Here is a 13945-nt window from a genome sequence, read left to right as displayed (position 1 = left end):
TCCCGGGATTGAAATCCCGGCGTTTTGGGGGCCAAATCCCGGGATCCCGCCGATCCCGATCCCGGGATTGGCCACCCTATATGTGATCAAGCAAGCACAAAAGCCTGGCCTGTTGGTGTGCCCTCAGCACAGATTTATGGAAATGCTGCTTTAGGAAGTCTCCGGTAGGAAATGTTACCTTCAACTTTTCCAGAAAATGAACCTGTTTAAAATTTGGTAACGCCACTGTATGACCTTCAAGAAAATAGTGTATGCAGAATTGACATACAGTAAGTGACCAATAAAATTCTGCAACCTCTTGCTAACATTTCAGTAATGAGGTCAAGCAAATGAATAACATAGCCTGGCATTTTTAACTCCTAAATTAAACAGATTGCTGTGGTATGTTTCGAAATTCTAGATTTTATTGAGAATTTGGTAAGCTCTTGAGGTGAACAGTATAAATTGGTCTCTAGTAAAAACACAAAATGGATGAGATTAAGGCAGCAGGGTCTTGTTTCTGGATTCCCGTTAAGTGCAGCTGTGTCTCATGTGAAAGTTCACTACATATTCTGCATTAGTCCGCTGCACTGATATCGCAAAGGGCTCAAATGGATGAAACGTGAAGGCGACCAGCCTGCGCACTGTGTGGTTGATGGGCCGCCCAAGAAGACCAGCCTGGATTTTAAACTTCAGAAGTCCAGAATCTCTTGCATAGAACCTACAAGACAAACAAAAAGGCATGTAAGTAAATATATATAAGTAAACACAATTGTGATAAATCATTAGAACCTAATTTACTAATATGCAAATACACACAACCCAACTCCCCCTGGTCAGAATGCAAGAAGCATCTTACACACTATAGGGCAGCATGGATGGTGTAATGGTTAGCATTACTAATATACAGCAAGAACACCCTGAGTCTGCTATCGCTGAGGTGTGATATATTTAGACACACAGCGTGATACCAGAAACCAGGGATATCGGGCGCATGCAATTAAGAGATATAATAAACTGCAATTTAATTATAAACAGGTTGTGGCAAGTGCTGCTCTCAGGAGTGATTCTGGATCACTCAGAATAAAGACACCACAGATAGTTGAAAAACAGAGAGCGCAGTTGTCACAGTATAAAAATTTATTAATAACACATAGATAGATCTATATTAAATATAACAATTCATTCAGCACTGACATCTGTTGGGCACATTAATTTTAAGAACTTTGGAGACAAGAATTGCCTTAAAGCTAAATATCACTATTGGAACCAATTCTCACCAATGATGATCAGAATTCAACAAATCTCTTGTAACTTGGTATCCCTTTTGATTTTTTATGCAAAGCAGCACAGAAGTTCCAGTTGGAATAAGGTTGCCTGCAGAGTCTGCCGTGTACACACCAGGTAATCTTCCAATTTTGTGTATCCACAATATGTTGGTTATTTTATATTCCAAATGCCTTTTGGAGTGCGGCTGCCAGGGGGAGTGATAAAGGGCTAGACAGGGGCTGAGGGACCTGCCAACCGCAGGTAACCGTACCTCAGCCGATGTTCTCAAGGCTACAGCTCTGTTGAATGTGGATCAGCGCTTGAGGTGCCTCACGTTGCCCGGTGGTTTATGCAGTCTGCTTGCAATTCTGTATAAGCAGCTGTCTTTAGGCCGAGATGTATATGAGCTGTATCTCCAGGCTATCGCTGCATATGGGGGAGGAGTAGACAGAGCTGCAGCGTGTACTCCCGGCACTTGTATCGCTCAGCTCTCAAGCACCCCCGGCACCCGGGTGTTAGGAGACCATACTCCCGGTCTCTGCGTCTCCCGCAGGAGCAATAAGGTCGTCCGGAGGAGTCTGCTGGCAGTTGTAAGGTCACGGTCAGACTTGGGGGCAGCTGGAGTGGCTTTAAATAGCAGTTAGGGATAAATGTCAGTGCTTTAGAATAGAGGCTCTTGATGCATTTCTCCGGTGTAGCAAAATACCGGTTTCCTCACAAGAGAAATGCTACACCGGAGAAATGCATCAAGAGCCTCTATTCTAAAGCACTGACATTTATCCCTAACTGCTATTTAAAGCCACTCCAGCTGCCCCCAAGTCTGACCGTGACCTTACAACTGCCAGCAGACTCCTCCAGACGACCTTATTGCTCCTGCGGAAGACGCAGAGACCGGGAGTACGGTCTCCTAACACCCGGGTGCCGGAAGTGCTTGAGAGCTGAGCGATACAAGTGCCGGGAGTACACGCTGCAGCTCTGTCTACTCCTCCCCCATATGCAGCGATAGCCTGGAGATACAGCTCATATACATCTCGGCCTAAAGACAGCTGCTTATACAGAATTGCAAGCCGACTGCATAAACCACCGGGCGACGTGAGGCACCTCAAGCGCTGATCCACATTCAACGGAGCTGAGCCTTGAGAACATCGGCTGAGGTAAGGTTACCTGCGGTTGGCAGGTCCCTCAGCCCCTGTCTAGCCCTTTATCACTCCCCCTGGCAGCCGCACTCCAAAAAGACATTAGGAATATAAAATTACCAACATATTGTGGATACACAAAATTGGAAAATTGCCTGGTGTGTACACGGCAGACTCTGGAGGCAACCTTATTCCAACTGGAACTTCTGTGCTGCTTTGCATAAAAAATCAAAAGGGATACCAAGTTACAAGAGATTTGTTGAATTCTGATCATCAATGGTGAGAATTGGTTCCAATAGTGATATTTAGCTTTAAAACAATCATTGTCTCCAAAGTTCTTAAAATTAATGTGCCCAACAGATGTCAGTGCTGAATGAATTGTTATATTTAATATAGATCTATCTATGTGTTATTAATACATTTTTATACTGTGACAATTGCGCTCTCTGTTTTTCAACTATCTGTGGTTAGCATTACTGCCTCGCAGCACTGAGGTCAATGGTTTTGATTCCCACCATGACCGTAACAGTGGAGTTTTTGCTTGCGTGGGTTTCCGCCAGGTGTGTATATATAATGGTAGGATATATAGCTTTGATTCCTCACACACCTTGCTGAGGAAGCCGAACAGGCGAAACGATCATTCAATCTAATTAGGTGACTCACCGCCGTGCACAGTGGTGACAGCAGCAGCCCTCCGGCAGAGAGTGCCTATCAGCCAAACAGTACGAGGTAACCTTCCGTCTCCCCGCCTTCCACTGGTCTCTTCCCCCATCTTTTCTCTTTGATGCGGCCGCGGTAGTACGGCACCACCGCCGTTCTACGCACAGTATTTTTCCCAGCTGTCCTCTACCCCCGTCGGGTGTCGCTCACCAATACGGCCTAGCTGCATATGGGTGGCAGCAGCGCAACCAATACGGCGGCAAGACTGCTGCTCTCTATACCTGTTCATCTAAATTGGTCATTCTCACACTAGCTGTAACTCTCATCCTGCTAGTGGAGTTTTGAGCAATCCCTGCACTGTTATTAACAACAGGGTTCTCTACCCCACAAACGAGACAGTAGATTACAGCATTTTGTGTATATCCCTAAGTTGTTAAACCATAAAACCAGACAAGCTTGCCCGCAATACCCACCAGCCCATATCCATGTGATGTCAGCTGGCAGTGGATGACTTAGGTCTGTAATATTAAGGGTGACCTTTTTATGACTATCTAATGACCTATACTGCTTACTTCAGTATATACAGCGGAGCACTAGCAATCTGGATGGAATAATTTATCTGGGAGGAATTTTTCGCACAGCTTTTTTCACTATCTAGGGGAGACGGTTACCCTCTTAAAATTTCAAACAACTGTATGGCATTTTCTGTCTACATGTTATTTATAACAACACTAAAAGAAACTTTCTACAAATAACTTCTGAGACTGCGGGTTGTCACACTATAACTATTGGGTATAGTTAACCCATATATCTTTGTTACTTTAACAAAAAAAATCTCTCCTGCTACCATACGACGAGGAAAGTCCATTAATGCACTGTCTATTTGCAATTGTACAGTATCTTTACTATAACAATTGTATACAGTGAGAGACACTAGTGTTGCAATTCATCGAATTCTCACACATTTGAGCTTGTTCTGCAAAACGGTCATACCTTTCATAGTGACAGTAGAACTCAATTGCTTAAATCACTCTAGATCAAGAGATTGTGCTTCGGTCTTTCTTGTACATTTGTATATATTCTATGTTTTATGTGTGTCTTTATCTGTGTGTGTGTGATAGTAGATCCCCAAAAACTTATTTTAAATGTGAGTCATTAAAAGTTATATTTTAGCTAAACCACCAGGGGGACTACCCCACAAATGCCCTAACTTGTACACTTTTAGGCGGAGTATTCCCTCAGAGACACAACCCCCAATAAGTTTTAACTATTCAATAGAGTGCCCCAAAAAAAAAAAAGAGTCCTTTTTCTCTTCCTCTGTTCTCAGGATATATAGATTGCAAGCCTCACTGGGCAGGGACTTATGTGAAGGCTAAATAGTCTCTGTAAAGCACTGCAGAATGTGTGTGCTCTATATAAATAACTGATAATAATAATGATAATAATATGGTATAGGGTAAATTCCAGTTCATCACCTTCCACACCGGCCCTGTGACTGTCGCGCAAAACAGGCTCATCAAATAGCTATGTCATCTACTAATGAGGTTCCACCCAGGTAGAGGAAGTTAGGTCGGCACGGTAAAAAGGTTGGACCATTTCGTCCTAACTATTGCTTGGTTTACCACCCACGTGCACTACGATTGGGTATAGTAACCTGTGCCAAGTGCAACTGTCATGCTAAAGCGTGGTGAACAAAGTAAGCCTGCGATGGGCGATAGTCTGCTTTATCACTAATTGGGGTGACAGGTGATAAAACATACAAAATGCGACACAAACACTTTAGACCTTTTAAATGGTCTGTTACCCCAATAATTTGAATATCACACAAAAGAATCCCCAAGTGGGGAACCGTACCCTCTATTTAGGTCCACTTTTTCAAGCAGACCCTCTGCGCTCAATTGGAGGGAGTGTTCCACTCCGGGTTGCAATCTTCTATTTCTTTCGTATGGATCACCATGTAGAGAGAATAAAGATTTGCCTCAAATGGGTCCACTGGATGCAAGTCCCTGCTGCCAACGCGTTTTCAAACAAATTTTGTACTTTCTCAAGGCATAGAGACTCTTTCCCATGAGAGGTTATTTATACCTCTCTATCCACTTAACAAGGTAATGCCTAATTCCAGACATGGATTCGCTAGCCCACTAATTCCTATGTAAAACAAAAGTCGAAGGTGGATTCATGTTCCGGGACATGTGAGCAGGCAGCCGCCCTTCCCTCACATGTTTTCCTTAATTGCGGCGTTTTCCACAGTACACGCCGGAAGAGGTGCATCAAGACCGTGCCGGAAGTCTCTCTTGTGATCCCGGAAGCGGCTTGCGTTCCACCGCCATTTTGCCGGCGGAGATTGTATCCACAGCTTTATTATTCCCCGCACAAGTCCCCAATCCATCACGTAATTTGATATGTGGGGAAATCAAAGAGAACAGGATTAATATACCTCAAATGCAGGAGTATTGCACATATTATCGTCATATTTAGTCCATACAGTGAGAACTTTAAAATAGATCAGAAAAAATGATAAAAATAATGGAGGAGGATTAAAAACACTTAAAATCTGTCCAATACATAAAATAATTCCATTTATAAAAACCATTTCAACTCGAAGTCTTTGTTAAGACCATTTGGGGCTAATGTTTTGTATTGATATATGACATTCATTTCTTTTTTGGCCAATTTTGTGGCGATGTTACCCCCTCTGTCTCCTATTGTGATCTTCTTAATAGCAGCAAAAAATTTTATGAACTTTGGGTGGCAATTATGTTCTTTTTTAAAGTGAATTGACAGTGCATGTATTTCTAGGCCTTTCCTGATATTACGTAGATGTTCTCCTAATCTGATTTTCAGAGATCTACTTGTACGTCCAATATAAAATTTGTCACATGTACATTCAATCACGTAGACAATGTTCGTGGAATGACAGGTTAAAAAGTCCTTGATATTGCACTGTTGTCCATTGATCTGTAATTCGGTAAGTTTCTTCCCGAATTTATTGGCCACGCATTTGCACCCAAGGCAGGAGCCACACCTAAAGAAACCTTTAGTTGACACAATGTCTCTTTTAGGTGAGCTTCGTAGAAGACTTTTGGTTAGCTTAGATTTTAAGTTAGGTGCTCTCCTGAAGATGCATTTAGGTTGATTCGGTAAGGACATGCCTATGATTAGGTCTTTCTTTAGGATTGACCAATGTTTCCCCAAAATGGCCTTAACATCAGTGTGTTGTGAAATCAGTGATGAAAGACCACTAAAGGTATCTGAGTTGTTTAGTCGACTAAAGAGAAATTGCACAGAGCCAAAAGTCTTTGAAAAACAAGCTGAAGAGATGAAAAATAATTTTTTATCAAGTGGTTATAATAAACAAGAATTAGAGAAAGCGATAGAGGCCACAAAAACACTGGATAGGAAAGAACTCCTTAAAAAGAAAGAGATATGTAAGAAACATAACTCAGACAACTCAGATACCTTTAAGTGGTCTTTCATCACTGATTTCACAACACAACACAGTGATGTTAAGGCCATTTTGGGGAAACATTGGTCAATCCTAAAGAAAGACCCAATCATAGGCATGTCCTTACCGAATCAACCTAAATGCATCTTCAGGAGAGCACCTAACTTAAAATCTAAGCTAACCAAAAGTCTTCTACCAAGCTCACCTAAAAGAGACATTGTGTCAACTAAAGGTTTCTTTAGGTGTGGCTCCTGCCTTGGGTGCAAATGCGTGACCAATAAATTCGGGAAGAAACTTACCGAATTACAGATCATTGGACAACAGTGCAATATCAAGGACTTTTTAACCTGTCATTCCACCAACATTGTCTACGTGATTGAATGTACATGTGACAAATTTTATATTGGACGTACAAGTAGATCTCTGAAAATCAGATTAGGAGAACATCTACGTAATATCAGGAAAGGCCTAGAAATACATGCACTGTCAATGCACTTTAAAAAAGAACATAATTGCCACCCAAAGTTCATAAAAAATTTTGCTGCTATTAAGAAGATCACAATAGGAGACAGAGGGGGTAACATCGCCACAAAATTGGCCAAAAAAGAAATGAATGTCATATATCAATACAAAACATTAGCCCCAAATGGTCTTAACAAAGACTTCGAGTTGAAATGGTTTTTATAAATGGAATTATTTTATGGATTGGACAGATTTTAAGTGTTTTTAATCCTCCTCCATTATTTTTATCATTTTTTATGATCTCTTTTAAAGTTCTCACTGTATGGACTAAACATGACGACAATATGTGCAATACTCCTGCATTTGAGGTATATTAATCCTGTTCTCTTTGATTTCTCCACATATCAAATTACGTGATGGATTGGGGACTTGTGCGGGGAATAATAAAGCTGTGGATACAATCTCCGCCGGCAAAATGGCGGTGGAACGCAGAGGACTTCCGGTAGGCGGCAATGGAACGCAAGCCGCTTCCAGGATCACAAGAGATACTTCCGGCACGGTCTTGATGCACCTCTTCCGGCGGACGTCAGTGTACTGTGGAAAACGCCGCAATTAAGGAAAACATGTGAGGGAAGGGCGGCTGCCTGCTCACATGTCCCGGAACATGAATCCACCTTCGACTTTTGTTTTACATAGGAATTAGTGGGCTAGCGAATCCATGTCTGGCATTACCTTGTTAAGTGGATAGAGAGGTATAAATAACCTCTCATGGGAAAGAGTCTCTATGCCTTGAGAAAGGACAAAATTTGTTTGAAAACGCGTTGGCAGCAGGGACTTGCATCCAGTGGACCCATCACCAGGAGAATTTCCATCCCCAGCATCCAGGGACGCCTGTGGTTTTCCATCCTTTTGCTGTTTTGTCTACAGTATTGTGGACAATTGATTCTGGTGAGAGTCCATCGTGTGCACCCATTTTTGTATTTTAAACTTGTATTTTATAGAATAAAACTGTATTTCACCATTGGAGGCAAATCTTTATTCTCTCTACATGGTGATCCATACGAAAGAAATAGAAGATTGCAACCCGGAGTGGAACACTCCCTCCAATTGAGCACAGAGGGTCTGCTTGAATAAGTGGACCTAAATAGAGGGTACGGTTCCCCACTTGGGGATTCTTTTGTGTGATATTAAAATTATTGGGGTAACACACTATTTTGGTTATTTCCTTCTTTTTTGAGGAACACCATCGGGATACATCGTTGAATTTGTAATAGAGTGGAGCGCCTGAAAAAAAACTGTCAGTACTTTTCCTTTTTTCCTATGTTCTTGTATATGTGGTGACATATTCACTAGACAGGATCAGGCAGCACCCAGCGCATTAATCCATTTCCAAACAACCAGATATACAGCACCTTTTAAATGGTCTACATTTTTTTTACCTGTTAACCTAATTCATATCTATTAACGGTAGACCTTTTTCTACCACACCTATTGCAAGTAAAACTTACCAGTGGTTTGGTGTTTAACATAAACATTGCACGCTGAGATAAGTGACTGTTAAAAATAGTTGTACACTTTCTATGCTATAGATCCCAAAGTAACCGGAAGTTACTGTACTTGATGTAAGTAAGCGGGCATAAGTAGACCTTAGCATCCATGCACACATCCTTTCTGCTCTGAGATTTCAGATCTGTGCAATGAGAAAGTTCTATCTTGCAGCAGAATAAGAGAAGGGAATGCCCTATTCTGACTGTACAGTAGGAGAGCTGGCAATTACATTTACAGTATATGATGCTTTGCCTAGCAGAGATGGTAGAGCGTCATCTTTTAAATGGCTGAAAGGTTAGTGGGAGCCTGGAACAAAGCTTCTGGACACAGTTGCAAAATCTAAAATGGTTAAAAAAAAAATGTCCCCGGATAAGGACAAATGAATACTAAAAACCAATTAGCACAAACATAAACGATATGTTCTTGACACAGATAAGTAATTGGGCACTTTAGCTGGATCTGCTGGTCATTAACTACCTTTACAATTCTATCACCATATATTAACATTTTCCTAATGTAGTAATAATGACTGCCTATAAATCATGCTTATTCCTGAAATTCCAACTTTTCCCTCTTCTTGCATTCTCCCTTTCTCTTGGTATCTAGTTGTATCTGTATGTAAATCAGGACACAACACAATCAAAATGTATTTGAACAGGTTATAAAGTAAAGAACTCAAAAGGTACGAATTCAACAAAAGGATGGCATTTTAAAATGTTTACTACAATTTTTATACCCTACTATGCCATGTCCATAACAAATAAAAAGGTGGGAGTGTCCGCATAATTTCCAAAAAAGATCTTGGAATGGAAATGACAAAACGGTCAGAAAACAAATATCAGGGGTTTTAGACAGTAAACTACATTTTAGTATTAAAAAAGGACAAAAATAGTTTTAAAATCTACAGTATACTTATAGTTCTGACTTAGATCTCAGAATTGGGGACAGACAGGCAGACAGCACAATTAGAGACACACTTACATTTTAAAATGGACGCATTAACAGATTACAATTTTTTAGGAAAACCATGAAATCTTATGTAATTAAATTTGTATATCTTAACATGCTAATGCAAACCAGGAAACACACATATTGTTTATCATTATCCGTATAGACCCGTAACCCCTCAAAACAATAAAAATAAAAAAAGGGCAATACAAGGAGAGCAGGAATCACATACTCGTATTGCATGAAAAACTACCTGCTGTAGAAGGTACATATACTTTTATACATTTAGTCTGGGAACAAAGTACAGTATTGTAATCAGTATGTAGTTGTTTCCATGTGCACGAAGGGGTTTGAGCAGATGGGAAAGGCTTGGTGAGAAACAGAATTCTGTGTTGCGGAGAGAGGCAGGCGTGAAGTGTAGCCTATTCACCATAAGTACCATAAAAGCAAATGTTTCCATGGAAACCAGTGTGTCCTTATATTCATGCTAAGACAATTGCGGGTGAAGGAGTAATACAGGAGTGACAGGTGATCTGGTGTATTGCTACAGCTGTAAAAATATATTTTATTTGTGTCACATACATTTTGTTCCTGTTGATGGCCAAGAACAATCTGACGATTGGGAACATGGGAATGTAAAGATAAGTATAGGCAGTACAACCTTCTGTTTAGTATAATATCCGATGCAGAGAGCTTATTGTCCTATTACAGTTGCTTTTGAGATGCCCTATTGGTATTATGTTTTATAACAAGTATACCTGGATTACTTTTACAAATGCAGCAGAGCAGTTGTGGACGTGTGAACACACTGAAGCCTATTTCAAATTCAATTAATGAGCCAATGATTAACAAGGACAAACAGAAAAAAACAGAAGGGACAGGTCCTTCGAGAGACAAGAGACCCATAATCAATAAAAGGTGGATCACGCAACCATGTAAGATATTTATCGCTTATAATACTAGATTATATAAATTTAGTATTCAACAGTATATAGTTACTAGAGATATTCAGAAAGTCGGCACATATTGACAAAATGAAGGCATGTTGAAAATGTCAACATTATGAATGCCTATATTATTATTAGGGTTAGTCTGCTGTTGGAGTAAAATAGTAATGCTGACACACATGTTGACATTTTATGCATGACATTGTAGCCATGCCGACATGGTATTCAACATCCAGATACCTACAATGCAACATTTAGCTGTTTGCATTCAAAACATAAAAGGTTTTCATTTAGATGCGATGATGTATGTATATATTACCAGTATGGCAGACTTAAAAGGATGGATGCCAAATGTATGCCAAATCTGCTTCATGGTTGTTATGGTGCTGTATCAGAGGGCAGAAAAACATAACATGAATAGGGCCTCACTGGATTGAAGGTTTTTATTTGAATGGTTTTCTGGCTGATAGGCAGCTATGGCGTCACAACTAAAGCGTAACAAAAAATAATTTTAGTTATTAGGCTTCAGTTGTATATAATAAAATTAGGATTACGTTCAAAAGTGACATTCCCTACTATTTCTGAACAGGCATCTTAAAGCTCAGGGGATGAAAAGCAAACACTCACCAACGTTGGCAAGCACATCTGAAATCAGCGAGAAACCAGCTATTTCAATAACCAAACAGAAACCAAGGACGTAAAGAAGTGCACTTCATTTGGTTACAGTATGACAGTGTCAAATACAGACCCTTAAAACCTCCCGCACTCTGCCTGGATAATTTCTTTGCTGTGATGCTGCTTGGATGCCAGTTTGCAAAACCGCATGTTGCCCTGTCTCGGATTTATGGCTTTAAGGTGAAGAGCTACAGTTTCTAAACATTTGATAGAGGAATACTGAAATCCCACCATGTATCAACACTCAATCCCTAAGACTATATACATTATTTCTGTTCTGGTACTTGTGAAGTTTGGACACACTGAGTGGAGTGCTTCCTCACATTGTGCATTGTGCTTAGCTCTTGAGATTTAAGAGTTGACACTTTATAATGCATAAGAGCAGTAGTCATTTTATATTTAAAATATATGATACGATTATACCACCTTCTTTCTTCCTACCTGTGGTATAAACTGCTGGCTAAACATCAGGGAGCTACACAAGAGGAGCTGATAAAGGGGGGAGAAAAGACACTGCTATGAATTTGGCTAATTATTTGTTCCAATACTAACCTATATACGGTCATTAAGAATAATGTGGACGCGCTGAAAGTTCCATCACAATTGGACATTCTATTTGACTTGAAATATGAGTTAACTTGAGGACTATACACAGCCACCTTAATGGGAGTGCTACTCTGAGATTTACTTACTTATTATTTGCCTTTGGTTATGGTTATGTACCAGTCTACGTACTGATAAACAAATTGGAATTATTATTTTGTGTTTAAATAGTCAAGGTGGAAGCGCTTATTTATACCATTCCCAAGACCCTTAAAACCATTTAAATTTATACGAGTGGGGGGGGATAAAGAATCAGCAAGAGCGAATCTAGTAGCAGATACACACTCCATGTATGTTATGTGTATTACTCTACACAGCAATGCAGTCATTTAATATTAAGGTCAAGTGGGCATCAAAAGCTTTTTATAAAAAAAAAACACCAGACTGAAAACATACATTTTAAATGTCCACATAAAAGGAGTGGAACAAACTGCATTCTATGTCACTGTACTTGCATCATATTTCCATCAATGTACAACAGAGCTGCATAAAACGTTAGAGCTTTATATATAAAATTCAGTTTCACTGAAGATGATACAGCGTTAGTAAAAACAAAACAAAAAATAAAACAGGATTTTTGTTACATGGACTTCCCAATAATGATTTTGGAGAACTTTTGGGGAGAGGGAGGGATTTTGTTAATGGGTTGTTTTTATTTTATTTATTTTTATTTTATTTATATATTAGAAACCCAGTCATTATTATGAGGTTGACGATGATGACAGAAATTAGGTTATACTTTAATGTGCTAATATGTTTATTCTTATGATGTGGCATAAAGTAATTGTGTCATTTTGGTTGCACGTACTTTACATGGACATATTGGCTGTAAATGTGTCGGACTACACAGGAGGTCGACAGTGTGGTTGGACTTACTATGAAGAGCTACAAAATGAATTTTTCGGGTTGAAATTTCTCTGTACATCAACCTTAGGAATAAAGGAACTAATTTTTCATCATCAGCAATATTTCTCTACTAATGCACAGCAATACAGTAGAAACAAGCTATTTTGTACACACACTGTTCCTCAACATGAAAAATTCAATAACTAATGTACCTTGTTTTCATTCTGTCAAACAGAGGTGCAGCATGAGTGTGTTTGCACCAATCTTAATATGATGTGTTGCCTAGCAACAAGGCTGGTTTTCTTGGCAAGTATAAATAGGATTTTAATGCCATTTGTAGGGAAATCCAACAACAACAAAAAAATATTCCAAAATATGAATGTATATATACGACAGATAAAATCAAAAAATTTTCAGCTCTCATCTTAATCATAAAACAGACTGTAGCAATCAAATCAGTTATAACCTTTAGTGGTGACATCATTACTGCTGCATTTGGTAAGGAAGGAATAACTACCTAATTCAGTATTGGCCATGCATACTTCAGGAAACAGGAAACTACAGCTACTAAAACACATGATGATTGTGGTCATTTTAAAATGATTCTGTTCAACTATCTGTATTTTAAATGTATCCTTCTAGTTTCTAGATTGAAAAAATGTCTTTCAGAACGGAACAGTGGTACAATGACAGAACCAAACGTAGAAAAAGTATTAAGTGATAAAAATGCAGTATATACAGCTCTCTCTCTTGTCATGGAACCCCCGTAATTGATAAAGCGGGACAGGGTTCTGTGACCAGAGAGATTGGAAGTTGCTAGATCCAGGCACTGTTTTAGGCAAGCTTTGTATGTATGAGATGTACAGTACAATCCTAAAGTTATGGATTAAAACTGAAAAGTTTAAAAACTAACTACACTATATTTGCAAACGATTCTATGTTTTCTTTCAAATTAGGCGACCTGCATTTAAAAGTTAACCTTTTGAATTTAAAAATACCAATTATTAAAAAGGAATATTAGTATCTACATCAGCACCTGGTGGAACACAGCACACTATTTACAGTGCAACCGGAAAAAAATTCACAGCAATTCAAATTTTCCACATTTTGTTATATTACAGCCTTATTCCAAAATTGAATAAATTCAGGTTTTCCCTCAACACCTCATAATGACAACGTTTAAAAAAAGTTATTTTTTGCAAATTTATTAAAAATAAAAAAAATCTAAGAAATCACATGTACATAAGTATTCACAGCCTTTGCCATGAACCTCCAAATTGAGCTCAATTGCATCTTGTTTCCACTTATCCTTGTGATGTTCCTACAGCTTAATTGGAGTCCACCTGTGGTAAATCCAGTTGATTGGACAGGATTTGGAAAGGCACAAATCTGTCTATATAAGGTCCCACACTTCACAGTGCATGTCA

General features: G+C 39.3%; 1 protein-coding gene across 4 annotated transcripts in view; it reads right to left on the bottom strand.

Annotated features, from left to right (window-relative positions):
• Window positions 1-13945, bottom strand: part of DET1 (DET1 partner of COP1 E3 ubiquitin ligase) — a 155538-nt gene that overhangs the window by 62690 nt on the left and 78903 nt on the right. For 3 of the 4 annotated variants that reach the window (XM_083184199.1, XM_083184196.1, XM_083184197.1), the window contains one exon: window positions 383-700. The exons of the other annotated variant lie outside the window; for it this stretch is intronic. In XM_083184199.1, the coding sequence (XP_083040325.1) occupies window positions 511-700 (190 nt within the window). In that variant the 3' untranslated portion in view covers window positions 383-510. Of the gene's footprint in view, window positions 1-382; window positions 701-13945 lie in introns of those variants that run through there. 4 annotated transcript variants of the gene reach the window in all.

Source organism: Crinia signifera, chromosome 4, assembly GCF_055691185.1.
Source record: "Crinia signifera chromosome 4, ASM5569118v1, whole genome shotgun sequence".
NCBI lineage: Eukaryota > Metazoa > Chordata > Amphibia > Anura > Myobatrachidae > Crinia > Crinia signifera.
Note: the sequence above shows the minus strand (reverse complement) of the source record. Positions and strands in the feature narration are given on the sequence as shown.